At 40.0% G+C, this 27,915-nt stretch overlaps 1 protein-coding gene across 1 annotated transcript; it reads right to left on the bottom strand.

The window, feature by feature from the left end:
• Nucleotides 1-3,990: 3,990 nt before the first annotated feature.
• On the bottom strand, nt 3,991-19,652 carry LOC134479796 (MLV-related proviral Env polyprotein-like). The gene is made up of 7 exons (XM_063264461.1): nt 19,569-19,652; nt 16,783-17,059; nt 16,485-16,695; nt 16,068-16,373; nt 15,592-15,708; nt 13,597-14,917; nt 3,991-4,056 (listed from the first exon to the last, which is right to left on the bottom strand). The coding sequence occupies exons 1-7, from the start codon at nt 19,650-19,652 to the stop codon at nt 3,991-3,993; spliced, it is 2,382 nt and encodes a 793-aa protein (XP_063120531.1).
• Nucleotides 19,653-27,915: the final 8,263 nt, after the last annotated feature.

The following is a 27,915-nucleotide window of genomic DNA, read 5'->3' as shown; positions in this document are numbered from 1 at the left end:
ATTTTAAAATACTACTCAATTATTGTCATTCTCTTCTTATAAACTGTTACTTTTTTCTTGTTGATTTTACAGTAAAGTGCAAAATATATTGTATTTTGTTTTGTTTCTTTGTTTTCTTTTTTCTTTCCATCTGTCAGTATCTGGTGCTGTGTTATGCTATCTACAGTCACTCATGTCTTTACATTTTTAGAGTATATCTTTCACTCTACTTTTCATCATTTTGTGTTTTGTATTTTTTCTTTTAAGCATTCTACTATTTTCTTCCCAGTCTATTCTATGCCTTCTATTTAATTTTTCTTAAACACATGTTGAAAATTGGTTGTTGATGCAATGGTCTCAGTAAGGGGACATACATTAGGGAGTCATATCTTTCTCAGAATTCCAGAGTAGTTATCCCTCAATGTCTTTTATTGCTGTTGTTTGTTTGTTTTGTTGAAAGAGCAAGTTTCTATAGAACAGTTATTTTCTTTGTTTCTTTTCTCTTCTACATGCATCTATCCTTGCCCCTTTTATGACCATGTCATGAACTGTTTTGAGTCCCTGTACAGATATAGCTGAGCAGACCTGACCTTTCTGACTTTAGTCTCTGGAGATGAAATAAACTGTCTTTCTTTATGAATTACCACATCAAGACCATCTCTTATGGCAAGAGAAAACAAAATAAGATAATATATAAGACCTGTTCAAAGCTAGAATTTTCTTCTAATTTCATAATTTATGACATTTACCCAAGATTACTCTCCATTAGAAATTTTGAAATAAGCTACTCGTAGCACTTTATCATCAGGTATTATGATAGTATACATATATAGCATTACATATTATGAATGATGGAAGGAAAAGAGGTTAAATATGGATACATGAATCCTCACTGAATAGAAGTTCAAGAGAAGGGAGTAATCCATATATTTTCTAACTTTTTTTACATCATCAAAAATATTCATCATTACTTCTCAATTAGGAACTTTTATGAATCATGTGCTAAGTCCTGCAATAGCTATTACTATACGAGGATTAATAACTTGATCTTGTATTCACAGATCACAATTCTTATGCAGTCTTTAAATATTAATATGGAATAGAAATTTGGGATAGCTTTAGTATATAAAGTAGATATAAAACATCTTAAAGTCATGAGTTGATGAGGAAGATAGTTGGGATTTTTCTACAATAAAAAAGTTAATAAAGGGGTTGGGGATTTAGCTCAATGGTAGAGCGCTTGCCTAGCAAGAGCAAGGCCCTGGGTTCGGTCCCCAGCTCCAAAAAAAAAAAAGTTAATAAAGACAAATTTAATAAAAGACAATATTGATAATTATATGATATTACCTAAGTCAGAGTGAATCTGAAATGACCGAAAGAGTTAAATTTCGAGGCTGTGAATGTGGTATATTTTCATTTTATCATCAAGACTCTTGTTTAAATAAATACAATAGAACAAATGAATCAAAGATCCACTGAATCAGAATTGAGAGTTGGCATTATTCATTTCTTAATTAAATTTTTACAGATCATTGCTTCTAGAGCTTCAAGTATAATTTATGATTAATTATGGAAACAATTTTCTAGGATTCATGTCTCTTTTGAGCAGTGTATTGGAATTGATGAATATGAAACCCCAAGAAGCAAAGTCCATGAATGTTAACAATTTAGAAGCTAAAGAATGACTATTGTTCCCAGCCAAATTGACATGCCTCACTTGTCTACATTAGCATTTACTGGAGTCTTTTTAAATTTCTTTTTTATCAGTGGTTTGCACTGTAAAGAAGGAATTATTTATATCTATATTGCAGTTTTATAATAAAGTTTAATAATAGTTGGAAAACTGAAAACACTATTAATTCAAAGTTACTTAAACTGATCAGCATGCCTGTAAATAAATTCATATTCACCCACTAACCTATCGAAAGATATATTACTAATAATTATAAGTATACAGAACAGAACTGGTAAAGCTTATATTCACCTTCCATTTGCATTGAATATATTCCCCAAACTAAAATAAAAATGAAGGATATCCTAGAATTATTTTTTTATTTTAAAAATTACAAGAATAAATAATGCATAAAATAGAAGACAAAGCTGGTCATAAGAACTCATGTCTCCAATCCCAGTAATCAGTATTTAAAGGCATGAGCATCAAGAGTTAAATGCTTGACTGGGATACATAAGAAGATACTTTCTCAAAAGGAGGAGGAGGAGGAAGTAGAGGAGGAAGAGGAAGAGGAGGAGAAGAAGCAGAAGGAGGATAAGGAAGAGGAGAAGGAGGAGGAGGGGAAAAAGAAGGAGGAGGAGGAGAATTAGAAAAGGGAGGTAGGAGAGGAAGAAGAGAAACATATCTAGGGGAGGAGGAAGAGAAATCTGTCTAGATTTTGTCTAGGTTCACCAGTTATGTATAGTTTACTGTCTTTATAATTTTGCTTTCCTTCATTAATACCTGCTTCTCAGTCTTCATATAGTTTTGTAGATATTCTTATATTTACCAATGCCTACACATATAAATATGTAATATATATAGTACAGGAATAAATATATCAGAATGATTATAACACAGTGGATTAATCTTTGTACATGTATATATATTCACATATAAAATAAATGTAGCAGATAAAACTATATTATGTATTGTTATGTGTATGGTTTTGAAAAGCCTGAAGGAATGGTGGAACCCCTGTGGGACTTATCACTAAAGAGTGCTTAAATAATTTCACAAGTATAGAACTGGGATTCAGTTCTTTGATTGCCTAGCCTGGATGTGGTCATAGGTTGAGTCTCAGGACAGGAATATGAAAGTTATTCAAAATAATTTTGTGAAGGTTAATACTGTTTTATTACTTATGCACTTGCCTAGTCCTGCTCTGCTCTCTCCAGCATGGTCTGTTTCTATCCCTTGTGGGCTACCTGATGTGAACAATTCAGTCTTGCTTTCCAAACCATAATGGGCTGGTACCTACCTGCAAAAGCATGTACCAAAATAAACCATTCCTTCTTTATGTTGTTTTGTCATGCATTATAATCAGAGTAGCATTAAATGTAACTATATATTTATATGTTTCACTATCTGTTTCATCTGCTTAGAAAGTGAATTTTCATTTATTCCATTTATTTATTCACTTATTTATATATATTTATGTGTGTAAATAATGAAGCAATATAATAAATAGCAAAAAGTCATTGTGTGTCTGTATTTACTTATAAAATCGTATTTTAACGAGTCAGTTTCTTTTGTTACCCCAGTAGTAACTTGTAGAGTAAGTTGCAGAGCTCTACAATAGTAAATGCATGAGGTGTTTGTGGTTTGGCTTTGAACTGCTGAAGGCCTTCAATCAATCTTTCTATCTCCTCAGAAGTCTTTTAGTACTAGGTTGTCTTTGGGAGATAGAACAGTAGACTCTATGCCCTTTACTCTTTCATAAAGCCTATCATATCTTCAGGCTATGCACTCGCCTTTTCACAGTTGAAAGAGGCATTTGTCTACAGGTAAAGTCATAGGAAATGTTATCTATGAAGGCAGATTGACATCATGACAACTTAGCAAAATAATTGGCATGAAATCTTATCAGGGTCAAAGATCTCCTCAATCACATTTTTATTTATATAAGTAGGTGAAATCCCCTTACAAATCCCTCCTGTGGAGTGGGCTTTCCTCTAATCAGAGAGCAGATTGTTACTCTTACCACAGTAGTATTACTATTCCTTCTGTAGGAACATCTGGCCTGGCAGGTCAGTTTAAGAGTTTGTAGGGTTCAGAGCTAGATAAGACTGTTAGTGTCTTTTTTCGTCCTGCAACTTATATAGCATCCTTTCACCCATTACTTAAGTAGAGGTTTGACAGACATTTTAGAGATTCCTCACATTGTAATTTTGACTCTATACCAGTTTATTCTTTCTCCTCATAATTTATGTATGGAATAAATCCACCCAATTTTATTGTCTTTGATGATTCAAAAAAAATAGTGTAACTGGTAAAGTCATGATCCTGTGGGGGTTTATTTATTTGTCAGGGAAATAATCTGTCTCTGTCCATATTTTAATGTCCTCTTTATCTACATTCTTTAGCTTATGAATCAATTTGAAAGCACATCATTCTACCTGTTGCTTTTGTTACAAAATTATTCACTCTTGTATCTGCTGCTCTAGCATGCTTTTTATGAAAAATTTTTTGAGTCTTTGGTAGTCATCCGTAAAATTAAGAATAAGCCCTTGGTCCTGCCAAGGCTGGATCCCCCAGTGTAGGGGAATGTCTGGAGGGGGCGTGGATAGGGAGGGGAACACCCTTATAGAAGAAGGGAAGGGGGATGGGATAGGGGGCTTATGTCTGGGAAAGCAGGAGAGGGAATAACATTTGAAATGTAAATAAAAAAATCGAATAAAAGAAAAAAAGAATTATCTCATTCTATACTCTTAAACTAGCCACATCTAGAAAGCTCCTTTTACCATTAATGGTAAAATACTTATGATTTCTGAGGACTTATATGTGAACATATATTCAGGCTTTATTTAGTCCATGAAATCCAAAAGCCCCAGGCCTGTTCCAATATACTATGGATAATAATCTATATAAAATGTATATAAACAAATTAAATTATATATGACACTTTAAACCTATAATTTAAATGAGTAGAATATAAAGATATAAAACTATATCTTTATAATGTTTTATTTTAAATTATAAAATATATATGACTAGTCAGAGAATGCACATTTTGGAATTCTTTGTTATAAATTCTTTTGTTGTTTCTTGCTACAATATTTCTTCTTTGTCCTAGGTATTTTTATGGGATAAAAAGATTTCCAAGAACAACATAAAAATCATTTAAAACCATCATAGTCTATCACAATGCAAATTGACTTTACAATATTAACCCATTTTATCTAGTTCTGTCTCAAGTAAATCTTAGAAGATTATTTATTTTTTGGTATACTTATTGATCTCAACTGCTCATATGTAGACTAAACTGATTTGCATTTACTAAGAATAGAGGCACTAAGGGAACACGTGTGTGCATAAATTAATTCTAGGAACTGAGGACTACTGTATACAGAATATTTGCAATAGTTTTTTTTTTTTATTTTTTGTGACAATCGATTTTAAAAAGGAAAGATTAATTTTGATTGACAGTTAAGAAGTTCAGTTCTTGAGGCCCCAAGAAGTGGGGAGGTGTGGTAGGGTGGGTGGTGAGAGGGTGGGAACATCTTCATGGAGACAGTAGCGGAAGAGGTATGGGATGTGCAACAGAGGGTGGACTGAGAGGGGATATAATCTGGAGTGTAAAAAAAGGATTAAATAAAATAAAATAAATAAGAAGTTCATTTCTTTATGTCAGAGATTATGTTGCACCAGAAGTATGAGGTAACTGCCCACAATGTTTTAGCAATTAAGATAAGAGAGAAAAATACAGGTGTCCTCTGAGTTTCTCCTTCCATTTATTGTAGCACTCAAATTGGACTATGGATTATGGTCCTCACATTAGACAGTCTCTTACTGTGCAAATTTATCTCTATATGTACAAAAATCTCTTTGTGAATGCTTGCAGACACTCTCAGAGATCTTTCTTCTAGGTAATCCTGAACCTATTAAAGTCACAATTAACTAATCATCACAGAATTACTTATAATATAAATGTCTGATGAAAAATCACAGTATTTTAATTCTTTAATTTTTTTCAGTTTTGTCTTTGTTTTCTCTCCCTTTCTTTTTTCTTCCTTCTTTCTGTCCTTTCATTCTTTTGATAACGTATCTTATAGCCAAGGCCAGTATTTATAGCCTTTAGTTTGCTATGTAGTCAGTGTTAGTTTAAAAACCCTCATCGCCTGTCTCTGACTACCAAGTGCTGAAATTATAAGTATGTGCTACCTACCATACCAGGCTCAAAATCATAATATTTTATGATACATTAATTGAACACTTATTGAAACATTTTTGCAAAATAAAATAGATTATTTACATGAAATAAAAGTAATATGTTATTAATAAATTTACATGGTCAATTTACATGTTCCATTTTGAGGTTGACATTTTCTAACATCCATTCCCAGAAACTTTGAATCCCCCAAAAGCTATAGCAATAGGTCAGTGGAAGAAGCTAGAAGATTCAGAATTAGAGCTGGTGATGGTAGACCCTGAATTCCGAGACACCCAAGAATCAGGAGAAAATGCTTGATGAACATGTTAGAGTCATACAACTTCGTTTCTGACATGTAGTACCTGCAGCAGGAGGAATCCAGCCTTCTGTGGAGGAGATTATAGTTTTTCTTTTCCCCTTCAAAGTTCTAAGGTGACTTCAAGCCTTTTGAATAGAGATTCCTCACAGAGATCAAGTGTTCCCACACTTTATAAACTCTGTTAATCTTCCAAAGAAACACCTCCACAGTACATTCTGCAGTATTTCTTAACCAGTTCTCTTGGGATCTTTTGAAATAGTCAAGTTGACAGTCTAAATTAACAATCTGAATATCTTTGTGCTATGCTGTAGGTTCTCTGCACTGTAAAGATGAGGAAACAAAGCTTAACAAAACAAAACAAAACAAAAAACCCAAACCAACAAAAGCCATGAAAACAAGCAAAACAAATCAAAACAAACAAACAAATAAAAAACAACTTTTTTCCCCTGGTACTTAGTTTTTAGTTTGTGGAATTAGAGAGTAAATATTTATTCACTATGTTTGCTTCATGTTTACAGAAAATGTCCTTCTTTTCCTTGGAGTTTTGAGAAGAGATTTTGTTCTGCATTGCAAGTACGTCATAAGCAACTCAATGTTCTTTTCCTGGGAATAATGGTCGAAACTGAGGGCTGACACCAATTATGTCTCGAATGAACCAAGTTCATGTTAGTAGTGTCAGCAAGAAAAATTGGTAGAAGAAAATGCCTCCTCCCTTCACAATGCTGAACCTCCTTTCAATATTCCTTGTCTGCTGAACTTAGCAGGAAGCTGCATGGCAGCTAAGTTTAATTATAGCACCTTTATTACTAACTGAGCACATGAGTATGAAACTCTATGACATAAATATATGCAGCAAGTACAACAAAGTTGTAGTTAAAATGCAAAAGATGCTAATAAAGACACTGTGCTATACAACAGAAGGTCAATAATGCTACTTCTCTTCTTCAGCTTTGTTTGACCCACATTGTTGAATTGTTTACTGTGTATTTCCTCAAGTTTTACATTTGTCTGGGTGAAAAATTCATGGACTCCAAATTTTCTTCCCATGTCTCTACCATACTTTCACTTTCTTTGTCAACAATGCTAGAATTTCAAATCTATTGAATCTTTAGAATCTTCTGATAATAATATTAATGCTTTGTTTATGCACTAATTTCAAAATTACATAGATTTAGAGAACTACTAGCCCTGTCCATCCCAAAAGAAAATATGTGGTAGTTTGTGATATTTAAAATTTAAAGGATTTTCGCTTTTGTTTTGTCTTTGTGTGTGTGTGTGTGTGTGTGTTAAGGATGATACTGGAAATTGAACCATACACCTGCCATGAAAAATTTTTATTTGATATTTTTGTGAAGGGATTTACAGAAAGCACAAATATATGTATTCAGAAGGAAATACACATAGTGGGCTAAAGCTAAGCAACTAAGTCATATGTGTTTCCTTAAGGATGATTAGTTCATTGTGCTATATGAATAAACCTTATAAAAGTAAGGCATCGAATATGAACTATACAACACAATCACACTTTCAACATATGGAAGCAATAGATGAAACCTCTTAGAATCATTATTCTTGCTGATGAACTGCATGACTTCATTAGGAAAAAAATGAAGATATTAGTCTGTAATACCAGCAAGTTCATAGGGCACTTGGAAAGTTTAGTAGAAATTTTATTCCTTACAATGAAATAGAAAGCCAATATAGTATCTTTACAGAGAAGTAAGTAGACCCATCTCCATGTTAAGGAAATTTTTGAGTGCTTGCTCCGAAACAAGCTGAAGTTTCGCAGTCATGGCTAGCTGCTGCTGAACCACTCTGAGCCTGGAAGGAAAAGATTTTGAATTTGAGGGAAAGAGGGTATGCCTGAAATGCACTAGCTGATATGCAAACACATATGTTTAATGTCTCAGATTGTTTTTGAAAATAGTTCTTCAGGAGAAAGCGTCATTCTTTCTAAATACATGAACTTAAAAAAAAAAACACTATTATAGGCTACAAGTCAAAATCAACATCCAAATTTCTAAGTCAATCGGAAAATTAAGACATGTCAATAAACTAAAGGACTAAAATTTTTCTAGCAGACTCTATAATGCTTAGCCCTATATAGAAATATAATCAGCTAATATGATTTTCACAAATTAAAGATACATGAATACTGGAGGATAGAGTGAGGAACTAGGTTAAGAGTCAATAGAGCATAAAATGAAGCCATGTAAGAGGCATGGCATAACTTTTAGATTAAGTTAGGAAATTTTCACAAATGAGCTTCCCGCAGATTATATAATTAATAATAATGATAATGATAATAATAATAAAATAATAATAATAAGTGGATATTAGCCAAAAAGCTAGAATTACCCAAGATGCAATCCATAGACCACAGGAAGCTCAAGAAGAAGGATGACCAAAATGCAGATGCTCCCACTCCTTCTTAAAAGGGGGAAAAATATCCATAGGAGGGGATATGGAAGCAAAGTTTAGAGCAGCGACTCAAGTAACGGCCATTCAGAGCCTACCCTACATGTGGCCCATATATATACAGCCACCAAAACTAGATAACATTGATGAAATTTAAAAAATGCATGCTGAAAGGCCCGGATAGAGATCTCTCCTGAAAGACACATCCAGAGCATGTCCAATACAGAGGTCAATGCTAGCAGCAAACCAACAAACTGAGAAGAGGACCCTCTTGGGGTGAATTAGAGGAAGTATTGAAAGAGTTGAAGGAGCTTGCAACCCCATAAGGACAACAATAACAACCAACCAGAGATTCCAGGAACTAATCCGTTACCAAAAGACTATACATGGACTGACCAAGGGATCCAACTGCATATGTAGCAGAGAATAGCCTTGTTGGGGCACCAGTGGAAGGGGAAGCCATTGGTCCTGCCAAGGTTGGACCCCCAGTGCAGGAGAATATGGGGGGAGGGAGTGAGGGGGATGTGTGGGGGGAATAACCATATAGGGGAGGGGGAGGGCAGGGGGTTGGGGCTTATGGACAGGAAACTGGGAAAGGGAATAACATTTGAAATGTAAGTAAAGAATAATATCTAATAAAAATTAATAATAATAATAACAATAGTAATAATAACACAAAATTTAATTCGGGATATAAAAGAAAGTAAGAAAAGAAAGAAAAAAGAAAAAAGAGTGAACTGGTGAGAGGATATAAGAAGACACAAGTGCTGACATTTCAGGATGATGTAATAATTAAAAGAATGTAAGCCCTGGTGACTTACTTGGACTTTTAAACTTTCTCTTCCTTGGGATTCCCCAAACACTAGGGGGAGGGATTTATGGAGATCTCCAATTTAGACTCTTAGGAATGTCTGACTGTGGTTCTCTAATCAGTTCTTTTCTGCTGCTAGGGGAGGCCTTTCTGATGATAAGTGGATAAGGCATTGACATATGAATATAGCAGACTATCATTAGGAATCTGGTTCTTTGTTACCCAAGCAGTGCTAGGTATTGTTTCCTTCTCCTGGAGTTGTCATTAAGTTAAATTAGACATTGTTTGGGCACATTCACAAGTTCTGTACCATAATTGCTCTAGCATATTATTCAGGAAGGAAAGATTACAGTCAAATGTTTTGTAACTGGGTTGGTTTCATGTTTCTCTTTCAGCATCCTTCAGAGAAACGTTCTACACCAAGGAGATCAGAAAATAGCAGTGAATACTCTATGTCCATATCAGCTTGTCTTCTCCATAGTCAATTAATTGTGCCATCAACAATTGGGTCCCAATGTCAGATTACAAGGAGGAATGCATTTTAATAGCATCAGTCTAAGTTGTTCTGTGATTTTCAACTGGGAATCCCTTGGTCAAAAACTTGATTGTATGTAGGCCAGTCTGTTAAGGCCCTCTGAATCAGATAAGCAAATTGAATATGTGCTCACGGAGACTGAATCATCTAGAGTAGGTCCTGCATAGGTCTATACCAGGTCCTCTGAGTACATATTATAGCTACTAGCTTAATATTTTTAAGGGATATCTTATTATAAGAATAAGTGGGTCTCTGACTCTTTTCTCTTTTGCCTGCTCTTTGGATTCTTTTCCTCCTGTGGTGGTGTCCGACTTTTCTAATGAGACACAGGAAGGGTATAAATACAGATGATAATGGAGGTAGGGATGAACTACGAGTAGTAGAAGGAAAGGAAAGAATCTATTTTCAATTAAAAATATATAAAAAAGAATGGAAGCCTACAACTGTCAAAATTATGAACTAAATTAATAAGAAATGCCTAATTCCAATTCTGAGAAGTGAGTTGTGAGGAATAAATAACCATCTTTAGAGGTTTAATATGTATTAAAGGTATATGTATTGATGCAGACACTAAGGTAATATTAAAGATTTATAATAATGAAGCTGGAAATAAAGTTCACAGGTTAAGAGTATTCATAGTTTTGGCAGCAGATCCGTGTTTGATTCCCAGAACCAATATCAGGGACCTCACAATCATTTGTAACTCCAATTTCTAAAAGATAAATGACCCTGCTATTCTGTAGGCATCCGACACATGTGGATACACACACACACACACACACACACACACACACACACACACACACGTGAGCATGCACACACACACACACACTTCAAAATACCTCCTTTACATATTAAAATAGTATTATATATTATATTCCTATACTTAGGTGATTATGCAGCTAAGAAATTTATGAAAGTATATTTTTAAAATTTAATTATCAGTACTAATTTATATACAGAATAACTGTTTTATAAGATTAATTGAAATATCTGAAGCAACAAATATCCCTACAAAACAACCACATTTCAACCTCAGGTTGAACACAATCTCCACAATTCCACTCCCACTACAAACATCAAAATAAGATGCAACAATTTTTGCCCTATTTTAATGTATTTTTTTGAAGGAACTCTAGTAAATGAAAATACTACCCTTGGGATAGTATGTGAATATTTATTATCTTAGTTGCTTGTTTTTTTTCCTTTATAATTCTATATGAGGAAGGAAAATAAAGATAAAAGCTAAAGCTGTTCACATTTCCATGAAGAAATAAGAGAATTAAGAAAATATCGTGAAACATCAGTTGATATGTAGAGGCATTACTTTATTTGAAATGTGAATATTAACAGATGTATGTACTAACATTTTAAAAAAGGTTTTTAAGTATCAGCTGAATTAGTCCCAAAACCCTCAAGTACAGTATGTTGGGTGATGAATCAGTAAGCTTACTTTTTAAAGTAGGTATACTTGCTAGTTAAGTTTTCATGAAACTGTGCTTGTAATGTTCCGTGTTCAAAATTATGACAACTGATACATGTGAGTGGTAATTCCTTATCTAATCTTCTTTGTGCACAGTGACAGTTGAGATACAATGCAGACCACATTAGTCTAGATGGGATCAAATCCTCTCTACATGGATTGGTTTAGCATTCCATGTTGGCATGGCAATTTCTGCCTCTAAAACCCTATGATATTTTAAGTTTTCCAATTTTGGTAATATACAGAGTAGACAAGAAATCTTCCATATCTCTAGGCCAATGTTTAAATTTTTGATATATTTTTTAAAAGCAAGTGTTAAGGAACATATGTTCCTCGAAATGTTTAACATATTCTATTCATTTATACGTTCTGCTGTGTCTTCTCAAATGGTAAGTTCCCTGTGATTATGACAATAAACATTTTATATAATCTTATCAATGATAGATAATCCTTTTTGTGATGTTGTTACATGTACTATGCCATGAATTGTGTGTGTGTGCATCTATATCTGTCTCACTCTTAAATATACATACATGTGTGCATCTTGTAGTCTTTTTTAACAAGCCCAAACTGACTCTATTTTCTCTTAAAAGTGTTGATAATTAAATCCTTTTTGTTCTCTCATCACTTGAATTTTAAGATTATGAAATCCAAAATCACATGAAAAGGAAATAGAAGATTTAAAATCATGATGCTCCTTTGCTGAGCAATTACCAGGATCATGTTTCCTTGGTTATTGTTTGTTCGTTCACTATAAACTTGAATTTCTTGCTAAGGAAAGAGTTTAAAGTTAGCATCTTACATGAAGTAAACAATATACAGAAGGAATCTCTGTTCACAAGATACACAAAGTGATGTCATATGGTAGGTGGGAGTGGAGGGAAAGTGATTCTAGGCAGAAGGCCCAGCATGAGTTGGAAGGATATTCAGTAAACATATGTAGTTTGGTGTGGCTGCAGTGTGGGGTAAAGCTTGTTTTGACAAATGAGGAGAAGCATCATATGGTCTCTGCCTTGCATAAGGGCTAACTATAAAAATGTAATTCTTGCATACCTCAATTGCCAGATAATTGTATGTCCTGGTCTTGATCCCAAGGACAGTCTGTACCTGTAATGAACTTATCTATAAATGATCTGAGGAATTATTTTTTAAATCAATTGACATCTCACCTTTTTCTGTATTTAAAACTTTCTGAAACTATTGTTTATTTTGCCCATATAAATGTTTTGCTTACATGAATGGTTGTGCAACATGTACACATCTTGGGCCAAGGAAGAAGAGAGTAGGATATTAGGTCTCTTGGAACTGGCCTTGTAGAAGGTTGGATGTTGCAATGTGGATACAGGAAAATGGACCTTGATCATTCCAGTGAACAGCCAATGTTCTGTACTATGGAGCCATCTCTCTAGGTACCTTCTTATTGCATTTTAAAATTATTTTCAATAACTTTACCAGTTATATTAGTGGTATGATTTGTCAATCATATAAGAACACTTAAGGGATTGTAAAAATATATATCGATTTTCTGAAAATGAAAGCTACAAAATTCATTAGCCTAAATTAGGAGGTTAATATTTTCTACACGTATCTACCATCCAGGAGATCTCCATCCTTAATACTATTAATATTAAAATCTCAGCAAAATGAAAACCAAACCATGAGGTGAATTAAGACAATGAGGTTAGACATCCTAATGTGAACAGAGGAAAGCCTAGGATTTGGGGAAGCAGAAGCGGGCGTACAGAAGCAGATGCACAGTTACGGGGATTGGTGGATTTAAACGAGGCATATAGACATGTTCACATATGACTGGTTATTTCACATGATGAGGTAATGAGGTATAGCTACACACATTGGCAGGTTTGCATCATATTCGAATGAGGTTGTAATATGGTAAAAGAGTACGTGCGGGCTGGGACGTCCTGAATGTCGGGGGCTAGGGGCTTATCCCTTCCTGCCAGATCCTGTACTCCTAGTCTGTTCTGCATTCCTTTCCTTTTATGGTCTGTTAGTTTTAACGGTGACTCGGCCCTAGGTATCTGGGCGTGCCTGGGCTCGTTCAAGCCTGTTGCAGCTCTGAGTTAAGACTCATGGGGTGGGTCTTTCATTTTCCCCCATTTTCTTTTAGACTTGAGTAAAATCCTTTACTCAAATCGAATTCTAAGGAATCTCTTCCTGTTGTCTTACCCTCTGGTATTGTTGGGTGAGAACAAGCGTCTGAATGACTGAGAGTCTGTTCTTTATGAACTGCATCAATCTGTTTAGAATGCAGGGGCCAAAGAGGAGGATTAGGAGGAGGATGATTAAGGGTCCCATCAAGGTGGACACCAGGGTAGCAAACCAAGGGGATCGGTTAAACCACCCCTCGAACCAGCCTTGTTGGGAATCAAACAGCTTCTGTCTCTGGGCCAAGCGTTCTCGGAGCGTAGCCATGTTATCTCTCACTAATCCTGTATGGTCTGCATAGAAACAACATTCTTCTTTTAGAGCAGCACATAGCCCTCCTTCGTGAAGGAACAGCATGTCTAGCCCTCTCCTATTTTGTAAGACTACTTCAGACAAAGATGTTAAGGACTTTTCTAATGCACTCACGGATTCCTCGATAGCTTTTAGATCTGCATTCATGGCCGCTTGTAGCTGACGAAAGTGACCCGTCTCGATGAGGGCGGTGGTCCCCGTCCCTATACCTGCAGCCATTCCTCCTAAGGTGATTCCTCCTAAGAGTAGAGCTAGGGTCATGGTGATGGGTTGTCGCCTGAATCGAGTCAGCCCCTCAAAATGTGAGTATATGTACTCGGGCCCATGGTAGGTGACCTTAGGCCAAATTTCTACCAGTACACAGTAGTCTGAGGATCTGCGGAGGTTTGCAGCAGAGATACAAGGTGTCAATCCAGTGTTACAGGCCCAATAGGTGCCTGTAGGAGCTGCTAGGTAGTAGCTTCCAGTGGGGATCCTCTTGGTGATAGCGCAGAGGACCTGGTGAGTGGGGGGTATGGTCCCTATATAGAGTCCCTGTCCTGAGACTTCCGGCAACGTCAGCCTATGGCTAGGGAGGGTTGTGCAGCTGGCCGGGGCCGTGGTCTGATTAGTATAATTCCCCATGACTGCCACATCCTCATAATAGGGCGGGCTAGAGACCAGGCACAGCCACCATTCTTGGGTCTTGTCAGGTTCTGAATAATTGAATGCCAAGTATGCCCCGGTCACTAAGTTGATTAGCCGGTCTCCTGTTCCTAGCAGCCGAGGGGCCGGTGTGGAAGGGTCCCTAGTCGGGGAGGGAGTTGTCAAGATATCCCCGGAGTTCTGAGTGGTGTTTAGCCATAGTGGGGGTCCGACCGGGGACAGTGCCGGTGCTGGTCGGGAAGGAGGCTTTTGATCCATGAGGACTGGGTTTGGACCAATCTCTTGTGTGACCCGTTCTCTCACCAGTTGGAGGGAGAACAGAAGTCCTGGGTTAGTTTGGCCAGGGGTATACAACCGTATCCCCCACCTACGCCCCACCTCCAGTCTGTGTTTTTACCTTGATCCGTGAATTCTATTGTAATTCGAGATTCGCCTGGAGTCTCAGGGGAGAAGGCCACTAAGTCCCCCTTCTTGGTCCCCCACCATCCTCGAGTGTAAGTCTCACACCCCCACTTAGCGTAGTAGAAGGTCTCAGGACCTCCACACTCCCGTGTCCTCTTACCTCCGGGACAAGTATACCAATCAGAGTGTCTGCAGGGGTGGGTATGAGTTGTGGGGAGTCCACTCAGTATGCTCCCAGGAGTCCTTAGCCAGTTGACAAAGGTCGAAAGTCAAAGGGGGCCACCAGGTTCCTTCAGCTTGCTTACCATTAGCTAGGACTTGAGACCAGCCCGTCTCTAAATTAGTTATTATCCAGGACATATTATATACCTGGTGGGGGCTAGCCCCCAGACTCGCCCCACCCCTAGTCCATAAGACAGTTAAGAGAAACAATGTGAAAATCTTAGCTTTAGGGGGTTTTGAGTGCGTTGAGCCTTCCATGTCTGGGGCCCGATGTTGTGATCTGCCGTTTCCTCAGGTCGGGCTGCCTTGGCGTGAGACGCGTGGATCCAAGCTGCAATTCCGTTTACCTTCAAGGCTGTCGGGGTAGTCAGGAGAACTGAATAGGGTCCTTTCCACCGAGGGTCGAGATTCTTGGTCTGATGTCTGTGCACCCACACGGTGTCTCTGATCTGGAACGGGTGCGGCACCTTCGGTTGTTCAAGCCTGTCTTGGTAGGCCGCGGCTAGAGGTTTCAGATGTCTCTCTGCATGATTTGTAGGGCCTGAAGATGTGCTGCCAAGGAAGGGCTATTAGCGAATTCAGCGATATTTGAATCAAAGAAATTGATAAATGGGGGTTGGGTCCCGTATACTATTTCAAAGGGAGTCAGGCCATGGGAGCCCGGTGTATTCCGGGCCCGGTATAGGACTAGGGGTAGTAGGGACACCCAATCCTTTGAGCCAGTTGCAAGCGTTAATTTAGATAAAGTCTCCTTAATTGTTCTATTCATGCGCTCTACCTGTCCTGAACTTTGGGGTCTATAAGCACAATGTAACTTCCAATCAATCCCCAATAACTTGGCCACCAACTGACTTGCCTGGGGGACGAAAGCGGGCCCGTTATCTGACCCTAATACTTGGGGCATTCCATACCTGGGGAAGATTTCTTCGAGGAGCTTCTTGGTCACCACCTTGGCCGTTTCATGTTTCGTGGGGAAAGCCTCTACCCATCCGGAGAAGGTATCTATGAACACTAAGAGGTATTTGTGTCTGTACATACCAGGCTTGATTTCAGTGAAGTCAATTTCCCAGTGGGTACCAGGCCGACCAGTCCGGGGACGGACTCCTTGTCCAATTTTAGCTTTTCTTGGGTTTACCTGAGCACAGGCCCTGCAGCTTTCAGTCACCTCCCGCAAGGCCTGATCTCGTCCCAGGAGGTAGGTGTCAATCTCTTCTCGTCTTAAGAGGGTCTTCATCTTCTTGAGTCCCAGGTGTGTTAATTTATGTAGGTAGGAGATTAATTCAAAGGTCATCTTCGTAGGCATAACTGTTTTCCCTGTGTAGACCCACCGTTTTAGTTGTGGGCACCAAACGGCCCCCATTTTCTGTAGGAGCTTTGTGTCCTCCGTGGTGTAGAGCCAACCGGTCTGTTCCAGCTGTGGAGACGTGGGCTGATCTTGGTCTTTTAAGGACAGAACTTGGGTGCCCATGGTGGCCTCACGTGCTGAGATGTCACCTAGCTGATTTCCCCATGCCTCGGGGCTGTGTCCCTTCTGATGCCCTGGGCAATGTATAATGCTCAGTCTTTTTGGTAGGAACAGAGCTGCCAGGAGGGCCAGAATTTCAGTCTTGTTCTTAATGTCCTTACCCTCAGATGTGAGCAGCCCTCTTCTCCGGTAGATCTCTCCATGGATGTGTGCCGTAGCAAAGGCGTAGCGGCTGTCTGTATATACATTCAGCCTCTTACCTTCTGCCATTTTGAGCGCCTGGGTTAAGGCAATGAGTTCAGCCCGCTGTGCGGAGGTACCAACAGGCAAGGCGCTTGCCCAGATCACTTTGTCCTCCGTAGTGACCGCGGCTCCAGCTTTCCGTTCCCCGTTCACCAAGTAGCTGCTACCATCGGTGTACCACGTATGGTCAGCATCCTGGAGAGGTCGGTCTGATAGGTCTGGTCTGGTTCCATGTACTTCTGCAAGGATCTGCAGACAGTCGTGCTGTTCTGCCTCCTCTGGCAAAGGAAGCAGAGTGGCTGGGTTGAGAGCGACCACGGGCCCAAACTGGACCCGTTCCGCATCCAGTAGCAAGGCTTGGTAGTGGGTCATGCGGTAATTAGAGAGCCAGCGGTCAGGGGGCTGTTTTATCAAAGCCTCCACTGCATGGGGTGCCAGGATGGTGAGTGGCTGACCCAAGGTCAACTTCCCAGCGTCTTTAGTTAGGACAGCAATGGCTGCCACCATTCTCAGGCATGGTGGCCAACCGGAGGCCACAGGGTCTAATTTCTTAGACAGGTAGGCTACCGGGCACTTCCAGGGTCCCAGTCTTTGTGTTAGGACCCCCTTAGTATACCCTTGCTTCTCATCCACAAATAGTTCAAAGGGCTTGGTGATGTCTGGGAGACCCAAGGCAGGGGAGGACAGCAAGGCCCGTTTAATGTTATCAAATGCCTCCTGTTGTTCTGCCCCCCACTGGAAGAGCACCCCCTGTTTAGTGAGAGGGTACAAGGGGGCTGCCATCTCGGCAAACCCAGGAATCCAGAGGCGGCAGAATCCCGCCATTCCTAGGAATTCCCGTAGCTGTCAGCCATTTCTTGGGGCTGGGATGTTGGCCATGGTCTGTTTCCTAGCCGGAGTCAGCCATCGCTGTCCATCCCTTAGTTGATAGCCTAAATAAGTAACCTGGGTCTGGCAAATTTGAGCCTTTCTGGCAGAAGCTCGATAGCCCAATCGCCCCAAAGTCTACAAGAGGGATTCTGTTCCCTGGTGGCATGCTGTCTCAGAAGTGGCCCCTAGAAGAAGGTCATCAACAAACTGAAGTAGTATAAGAGTGGGGTGCTAGACTCGAAAGTCAGCCAAGTCCCGGTGTAAGGCCTCATCAAAGAGCGTTGGGCTGTTTTTGAAACCCTGTGGTAACCTTGTCCAAGTCAACTGTCCCGAAAGCCCCATTTCAGAGTCTTTCCACTCAAAAGCAAATAAGGGTTGGCTTTCTGGGCTCAGCCGGAGGCAGAAGAAAGCATCCTTCAGATATAAGACTGTATACCAAGTATGGGTGGGAGGCAGGGTGCTGGGTAGGTTATAAGGGTTTGGGACAGTTGGATGAACATCTTCTACTCTTTTGTTGACCTCTCTCAAATCTTGTACCAGCCTATAGTCTCCAGTGCCGGGCTTCTTAACAGGTAGCAGAGGCGTATTCCAGGGTGACTGGCAAGGGACTAGGATGCCTTGGTCTAAGAGCCTCCTGATATGTGGCTTTATACCCTGATAGGCTTCCCATGACATGGGGTACTGTTTAATGGAGACAGGAGTCGCGGTGGCCTTTAACTGGATAATTAGGGGAGGCTGTTGGAGCGCCAACCCCATCCTGCCAGTCTCCGCCCAGGCCAGTGGGAATTTCGTGACCCAAGAGTCTATTTCTAGAGATTTTGGCTTGTCCTGTTCTGGTTCATATAATCTATATTCATCTTCTAACTGAAGGGTTAAAATCTGAAGAGGAGTACCGCGGGGCCCGGTTACTCGGGTCCCTCCTTCTTCAAAATGGATCTGAGCTTTTAATTTGGTAAGCAAGTCACGGCCCAGCAGAGGGTATGGGCAATCCGGAACATGTAAGAAGGAATGGGTCACCTTACCAGTAGCCAGCTGAACCCATCGATCTGTAGTCCAAAGGTAACTCTTGCTGCCAGTGGCTCCTTGTACCCAGGCCGTCCGGTCGCTGAGTTGTCCAGGGGCCTGGGTGAGGACTGAGTGCTGGGCTCCTGTGTCCACCAGAAAGGTGACTGGCTGCCCCCCAACTTCAAGAGTTATCCTGGGCTCAGGGGGTGCTCCTGGCCCTGACCTCCCTAATCTTTATCTAGGGCCAAGAGGGAGGTCTGTGGGCGGGGTCTTCGGAGCCCGCTGGGTTTCTTAGGGCAATCTCTGGCCCAGTGTCCTCTTTCTTTCCAGTAAGCACATTGATCCTTATCTAGCTTTGGCCCCTTTCGAACTCCCACCCTCTCTCCCCTTTTCTCTTGACCCTGAACTACGGCGGCCAAGATTAGACTCAACTCTCTGCTTCTTTTTCGGTCTCTCTCATCCTTTTCTCTACGTACTCTATCTTCCTTTTCTTCTTGTGTCTCTCTCTTGTTATAAATTCTTTCTGCCTCCTTAAGTAAATCCTGCAATGTATACCCTTATAAATTTTCTAGTCTCTGTAGCTTGGCCCTGATATCTGGTGCTGCCTGCCAGATGAAGGACATGGAGACATTTGTCATTTGTCCTGGATCATCTGGATCATAAGGGGTATACATGCGATAAGCTTCCTTAAGTCTCTCTAGGAAGGCTGAGGGAGTCTCCGCAACCTCTTGTACCACTTGTTTCACCTGAGCCAAATTGGTGGGGCGTCGTGCCGCCCCTCGGAGACCCACTAGGAGCAACTGGCGATAAAGGCGTAGGTGTCTCCTACCTTCAGCCGTGGTGAAATCCCAATCAGGTCTCGTAAGTGGGAATGCGTCATCGATCTCTTCCGGGAGCAAGGTGGGGCGTCCATTGTCCCCCAAAACATGTTTCCTGGCCTCTAAGAGCACTCTCTGCTTCTCCTCAGAGGTCAGGAGGGCCTGTAAAAGTTGCTGTATATCATCCCAAGTGGGCTGATGGGTAAGCAAGACAGATTCTATCAGGTCAGTGAGAGCCACCGGATCCTTAGAAAAGGGGGGGTTGTGTTGTTTCCAGTTATATATGTCGGCTGCTGAGAACGGCCAGTATTGCGTCTGGCCGCCAGCCCCTTGTCTAAGCGGAAAGGCCTGGGAAGTGGAGTCTGGCGCCACCTCGCGTCGTCCCCGCAGTCTTCCAGCCACAGGGGAAGGGACTGCCTCATGTCGCGGTCTAGCAGGCGGTTCCACTTCCTCTTCTCTGGGTGGGGCTGTAGGTACAGGGTACGGAGGAGGTTCTTCCAACAGGAGATCTATAAGGGGGGAATTTGGGTCCTCTGGGAGGACAGGTTTCGGGGGAGGGACTTTGGGAGACTCTTCCTTAGTTAGAGCAGGACAGAGAGAGGAAGAGGCAACCAAAGGGTCAGGTGGGCTCAGGGAAACAGGTTTAGGGGAAACAGGAAGCCAATTCGGGTCCACAAAGGGTTCTGCCCAAGGAGGAGGGCTAAATGCCAAGCTCTCCCAGGTGACAATGTAGGGCACCTGGTCAGGGTGTCCGTACAGCTTCTGGCGGAAAATCAGGTCCTTAACTTGCAAAATAGTGGTCTTGTTAAAAGTGCCATTCACCGGCCATGCCACATCATAAGTGGGCCACTCGGACGTGCAGAGGGTCTGCCATTTTCCTTTCTTGATCTCGACCAACTGATCACGTGCTCGGTCTCGGACGTCCTTCCAATGGTCTAGAGTGAGACTCAAGGGGGTTGTTAGCGATTGTCCCATGGTAGCTTCAAAGAAAATTAGGGCACAAATTAGATAGACAAATCCAACGATCAGACAAATAACAGACAGACGCGCCGCGCGGCTTCGATGTAAAACCCAAAACAAAGAGTCAGATGGAGGTGCCAAGGGTCCTGGACCCTCTCCTCCAACCAAAGCCACGTATCCCTCCGATACGGGCTGAGCCCCAAAGAACCGAGCTCCAGACACCCTTGGAACGTCTTCCAGGGCAGCGGGGGGAGAAGTCCGAGCTCATCAGCTCCTTCTCTGACCCGCCCAAACGGAGGCGCTGAGGGTCCTGAACCCTGAGACACCGAAGGCCCTGGGCCTTCTCCTCCGACCAAAACCCAGATCTGAGTCCAAAACTGAGACGAACTGAACACGCGCACAGGACAAGAAAAGACAAGACAGGGCAAGACACGACAGATGCCGGCTGGCTTACCTCCCGGTGGGTGGTCGGTGATCTCTGGGCGGAGGATCTCCAGGTCCCGGGCGAGCCCCCAAAATGAAAGACCTCCGGAGAGGACCTTTCCCTCAGGAGGAGACCCCAAGTGCCCAGTGACCGAGCCGAGGCCACTCGGATACAATCAGCAAGAGGGTTTATTGGAAAACACAGGTACCTGCGGGCACACAGTCTCTTCAGAGGACTTGCGCGCTGAGCAGCTCCAGCATGGGACTTTTATAGGGTTTGGGGAAGCAGAAGCGGGCGTACAGAAGCAGATGCACAGTTACGGGGATTGGTGGATTTAAACGAGGCATATAGACATGTTCACATATGATTGGTTATTTCACATGATGAGGTAATAAGGTATAGCTACACACATTGGCAGGTTTGCATCATATTCGAATGAGGTTGTAACCTGGTAAAAGAGTACGTTCGGGCTGGGACGTCCTGAATGTCGGGGGCTAGGGGCTTATCCCTTCCTGCCAGATCCAGTACTCCTAGTCTGTTCTGCATTCCTTTCCTTTTATGGTCTGTTAGTTTTAACGGTGACTCGGCCCTAGGTATCTGGGCGTGCCTGGGCTCGTTCAAGCCTGTTGCAGCTCTGAGTTAAGACTCATGGGGTGGGTCTTTCACAACCACTCTGGAAATCAGTCTGGACGTTCCTCAGAAAAGTAGACATAGTACTACCTGAGGACCCAGCTATACCACTCCTGAGCATATGCTCAAAGGATGCTCTAATATATAACAAGGACGCATGGCCCACTATGTTCATAGCAGCCTTATTTATAATAGCCAGAAGCTGGAAAGAACCCAGATGCCCTTCAACAGAAAAATGGATACAGAAAATGTATTATTGAAAGATCCCCGAAGGAAGACCCTTACTCAAGTCTCGGGACCCCAGACACAGAGAGACTATTTTGGATGTAATAAGCAAAGGCGAGGTTTATTATAGAGATATATTATGGAGATCTCTGGGCCAACACGTATCCCACGCAGGAGACAGAGGTGCCGACCCCGAGTGGCTGGGAGAAGGGCTTTTTAAAGGAAGAAGTCACAAGATCCAGGAGATGGGGGGATGTCAAAAGGAAATACCAAAAATGTCACAAGGCAAAACTCTCAAGGTCACAGGATTGTTCTTAAGACTCTAGGGTTTGAATGAGGGGAAAGTTCAAGCATTCTCCTGAGAACAGATCTTGATTGTCCTTTAGGGTAAATGATTGTCAGAGTTGATGAGGCATCTGAATCTGAAACACATCTGGTTAGGCTTGGTGTCCGGTTTCCTGGATACTCTCTGCAGGACACAATGGCTGGAGGGCACAAAGGGGACTTGAACAAACATCACAGGCCAGAACAAAACCCATTACTCATTTACTCAGACCGGTGATAAGTGGGAGGGTAAGTGTCTCTGAACCAGTTCTCCTGCATTTTTAACAATCTGCTTTCCTGAGTCAGATCCTGTTGCTGTTTTGAACTAATTTAGAACTCTATCTTTCAGTACATTTACACAATGAGTATTACTTGCAGTTAAGAACAATAACTTTATGAAATTTCCCGCAAATGGATGGAACTGGAAAATATTATTCTGAGTGATGTAATCCAGACACAAAAAAACGCACATGGTATGCACTCACTGATAAGTGGATTTCAGACAAAAATCTCAGAATACCCGCAACACAACTCACAGACCACATGAAGCTCAAGAAGAAGGAGGACCAAAGTGTGGATGCTTCAGTCCTACTTAGAATGGGGAACAAAATAATTAAGGGAGATAGAGGGTGGGACGGGCTTGGAAGGAAGAGAGGAGGGGGAGGGGAAACAAAGGGGGTAGGATCAGGTATGGGAGGAGGCAATGGTGATTTACAGAGGACCAGGGAATTGAAGGAATGCTGGGGGGAGAGGTGCACTGTGGGTAGCCAACAGAAAATCCCAGATGCCAGGAAAGCAAGAGTCTCCCAGGACATAACAGGGATGACAGTAGCTAAAATACCCAACAAGGGGGGGGGGTTGTAGAGAATGTATCCAAAGTTAGGCACTGTGCCTGCTTGAGGAATTGGGCCACCACCCATCTCAAATATTTTAACCCAATATTGCTCCTGTCTAAAGGAAGTAGAGAGACAAATAGTGGAGCAGATACTGAAGGAAATGCCATCCAGAGACTGCCCCACTTGGAGATCCATTCCACATACAGCCACCAAACCCAGACACTATGCTGATGCCAAGTAGTCTGATATAGCTGTCTCCTGAGAGGCTCTGCCAGAACCTGAACAATACAGATGAGGATGCTTGCAGGCATCATTGGACTGGGCACAGGAACTGCAAAGGAGGAGTTAGGAGAAGGATTGAAGGTGGTGAAAGGGTTTGCAAGCCCATAGGAAGTACAACAATACCAACCAACCAAACCCCCTCCACACCAGAGCTCCCAGGGACTAAACCACCAATCAAAAAGTACATCAATGGGAAAGGAGTATTTTCATCCTGTGAAGGATAGATGGCCCATTGTAAGGGAATGTTAGGGAAGTAAGGCACGAGTGGGTGTGTGGGTGGGTATTTTTGAGGGGAAACCAGGAAAGGGGATAACATATAAAATATAAATAAATAAAATATTCAATAAAAATTTAAAAAATGCTTCAATCATAAAAACATAAATTTAGAAATATATACATATATTTCCATATAATATATAAATATGCATATATATATATATATGTAGGAAAAAGGGCATGCAGTTGAAACAGAGCAAAGAGAGTTATATGAAAGCATTTGGAAGGAAGTCAGGAATTGGAAAGTGATATAATTAGTTTACAAACAAGAAAATCTAAGTGGCATATTTAGCACATACAGGGAGAAAGTATCCTCAAATCCACATGAGCCATAAAAGCAAAGTCATCAAAGTTAACAAGAGGAATTAAATCAGCATAATTCAATACACACATGAATATAAAGTAGAGAAAATGTTAATTAAAAATTTACCCCATTTGTGTGTGTGTATGTGTGTGTGTTTGTATGTGTGTTTAGGTATGTGTGTGTGTTGCATGTGTGTGTGTTGTGTGTTGTGTGTGTGTGTGTGTGTGTGTGTGTGTGTGTGTGTGTGTGTGTGTGAATCAGGAACCACTTAACTAAGTATAGTGACACCAGAAGACACAATAAAGAAATGTTAACCTTCTTAGAATAAAACCTATAAGAAAAATGTGCTTTGCATTGGTTTTAGTAATATTCTTTTGGACAAAACATTATGAACAGAAATCCGCAACAGTGACTGAAAAAGCTTTTACAAATCAGAGGATCAATCCTGAGGAAGAAGCTCCTGAAGCAAAGACTTGGGCAAATTTGTGGCTGTAGAGAAAACAGTACCTTAAGAACATCAGCTTTTTGATAAATCAGAAAAACTGTAGGCTCAGAAAAAATTAGACAAATATTCAGAGCAACATTTTCTAAGCAAAATATTTGAATGCCTAATAAAGAAATAAATGATGAGAATTTATGGAAATCATGTGTGAAATGAAGTATTCACTTCTGTTATAATCTCACTATATATATAGTAAATTTTTGTATATACAATAATTACCAATATAAATTTGTAAAGCTGTACATTTTGAAAGGTATTCATTGGAATTCAAAAATCTTAAGTTTGTGGTTTTCAGTATGGAAGTTCCTTCAGAAATCATGAAAGCATTACTATACAACCCAAAATTTTGATTTAAAATAACTAAAGTGATCATGTGAAAGAGAGAGTTGCACTACCCATTTCATTGTAATAATAATATTCATATTTATAGTACAGAGAAACTGAATTTATGTTCTGATAAATTAATTAATAAATAAAATATCATGTATTCACATGATTGAATTTTATTCTCCCTTGTGAAGAGGAGGAAAAAATATCACCATTTGTGACAACTTAGCCTGGAATACATTGTGCTAAGTGAACTCAGGAGTGTTGAGAAGGGGAGATGCTTCATGACTCCATTTTTGTGAGGTATCTGTAAAAGAGAGACTTAAGAGAAGCCAGTATTTGTGGTTGCCAAGATGACAGACTTGAAGACTATGGTGAGTAATTCTTCAATGAGTACACAACTATACTTATCCTGCAAATGTAATCTTTAAAGAAATTTTATAATTCTTCAACAGGCTTACAAATTTATTGTGATAAATAATAATAATATCTCAAATTTTACCAAAATATAGATCTTCTGGTGATATCACAAAAATAAAAGAATTAAAAGCAAAGGGACTAAGGCGTCATGGAGAAGTATTGGAAATGTTGTTGCCTTGTATTTGTTATAATTGTAGAGCTCTTTGTATGTGCCCAAATCATCAAGCTATAGATAGTAAATATATGCAATTACGTGATGTCTTTTAACCTTCAACAAAAATGTTTGTAAAAGCTCCCTAGTTAAAAATCAATTGCTCTCAAACAAAAAGAGTTTGCTGACAATCAATTTTCCCTGGTGGAGACATTTTAAAAGAAACATTTCCATGAGTTCTGGGTGCCTTGTTTGATGTATCACATTATAGGAGGCAGAGCTTGGGTTTATTAGTGAGATGTTTATTACAACTGATGTAGATCCTTACCAAGGGTGTACTTCAAGCTCTCTTCGCACATCTCAATGTCAACCATATTTTCATTTTAAGATTTTGGACAAATTTGAATGTAGACTGTGTTTTCCACATTGTCACCTGCCTTGAAACATACCCAGGTCATCTCTGGGAAAGCGTGATAATAGCATGGTATCCTGTACAGTGGAAAGAGAAAAGAATTAGAATTCCAGAATGATTTAAATAAATAAAGCATGCAATCTCAAACACATGCACATTTTATTTTACATTTCTATTTTGAATTGCAAAAAAATCTTAGAGTCACGTAAATAAGAGAGAAATGTATGCCAAAGTAAATATTATATGTTCTTGCAAAGTAATCCTGCATTAAGAACAGTTTTGTGAGTTCTTTGAAGACAGAGCTATATGCTTTTGCAATGTTTTTGTGTTCATAGCTTCAAAAAGCCTAGAAAAATGTGCAGAAATATTGTATGTTGGCAGGCGCATGTGTGTAGGGTTAAATGGGTGTCCAGGTCATTTTCTTGTGTGCTCATGCATGTGTTTATGGATGCACATATAGAGCCTAGAGGCAAACTCAAATGTAGACACTTATGAATCATCTACTTTGATTCTCTGGAATAGGATCTCTTACTAGAACCTAGGGCTTAACTCTTAGGTTAGGCAGTCTGGTCAGTATATGCTATGATGACCAGCATTTGAGACACAGGCTAGGGAATGAACTAAGTATCTTATGATTTTTCTGTAAGGATTTTACGAACTTATTTATTTGCCAAGACCTTGACAAATTAACTATACTTTTATTCCAATTAGTATTGACTTACATTAAAAATTTCCAGTAATATTAAATACTAGAGAGTAGGATCATTCCTTACATCCTCACTGAAACATTTAAGTTAGAGCAAACTACCTACTTCGCCCTGGGTCCAGAATTATAGACTGGACTTTCTTCTTTTTATTTTTAATTTTATTTTTCTTGGATTTTTTGTATTTGCATTGTAAATGTTATCCCCTTTCTCTCTTTTCCATCCCCCCTCCCCCTCTGCCTGCTTTTATGAGGATGCTCCCATCCCCACCCACTCCAACCTCAATGCCCTGGCATAACCTACATTGGGAAAACCAGCCTTCACAGAACCAAGGGATTTTCCTCCTATTGATGCTGGGCAAGGCCATCCTCTACTACATATGCAGCTGGAGCCATGGATCGATCCATGTGTACTCATAATACACAACTTTCTAATCTCCTTTCAAGTGCTGTAAGTGTAGAATCGGCCTTCTTCTTTGGTGTCCTTTACTAAATATGGAGATTTCAATTTCGGTGTTCAGGGTTTAATGATTAAAGGATATGACAAATAGTTTCCACTAATTTTATTCAATGGAATTAGCTGTGGAAGTAAAAACTGTAAATAGTGCAATACCAGATACCAAGAAGGAAGATAATGTAAGGTGTTTTTCTGGAATTTTTAGAAACCATTTCATCAAAGGGTAATGGTTGATAAATTCCATTTCTCTGGAACAGTGAAAACTCACAAGTAAGCATATGATATGTTTAAAATTACTGTGTAAATTAAAAAAATGAGTTGCACTTTTTTTTATATGTCCTTTTTCAGGGATACCTAATTTCCTTCTTCTTTATTAATAAGAGAGGTCTAGTCTTTAACTGTTTATTTCATTTTCTTTTCTTTTTAATTTTTTCTTGGTTATGGAAACAATATTCTTTGTTAATGTTTATAATTTAAAGCAGAATATGTTTGTGTTTATATTTTGAATATCTACAAAATTTCTATGAAGAGTACCTTTCTTTTTACAGGGCTGGTGCATTAAGTTCATAGTAGTTGATGTATAAATCAAATATTGTCCTATTAGGGATAGTTTAGAATGAGAAATTCTGTAATCCTACCTTTCTAGTTTGGAAGGTTCAGTAGGCTATACAATATTTTAATTACAAGTGACTAACAGTAATGACCACTTCGAAAAATTAATGTACATGTATAAGTGAGAATTAAACATATGTATGAAAATCCAAAGTTAAAGAAAGTAAGTCATAGAGAATCATATGCTAAAGGAGAGTACATTACTAAGTATGAATCTGGTTCACACATCCTTCACTCCTAAGCCACTACTTACTTTTTATTTTAAAGTAATATATGAGTGGAAACTGAGGTTTTAAGTCTAATTTTATTAGTTCAAGTTGGAAAAATTAAAAGGTGAATTGATGTGAAGAAGGCCTCAAGATGGAATGGCAATGTCAACAATCTCCCATCCATACTCTGTCGCCTAGCTACTCACTACAGTGACGATGCTATCACTAAATTCAAGTCTTAGGTATCTGTCATGAAGGATCAGGGCCAAACCGGTATCCCTAATAATGTTGCTGTCATTTAAGC

Source organism: Rattus norvegicus, chromosome 7 (assembly GCF_036323735.1).
Source record: "Rattus norvegicus strain BN/NHsdMcwi chromosome 7, GRCr8, whole genome shotgun sequence".
NCBI classification, from domain to species: domain Eukaryota; kingdom Metazoa; phylum Chordata; class Mammalia; order Rodentia; family Muridae; genus Rattus; species Rattus norvegicus.
The sequence above is the reverse complement of the archived record's forward strand: the minus strand, read 5'-3'. Positions and strand labels throughout refer to the sequence as shown.

Excerpts from the sequence above, each read along its gene's own strand:
- LOC134479796 (XM_063264461.1), bottom strand. The coding sequence starts at position 19,652 with ATGGACGCCCCACCTTGCTCCCGGAAGAGATCGATGACGCATTCCCAC. Across the intron at positions 16,696-16,782 it reads AGGGCTGCTCACATCTGAGG|GGCATCAGAAGGGACACAGC; the intron begins GTAAGGACATTA and ends TACATTGCCCAG. Across the intron at positions 16,374-16,484 it reads TGGTGCCCACAACTAAAACG|ACGAGAAGAGATTGACACCT; the intron begins GTGGGTCTACAC and ends GACCCTCTTAAG.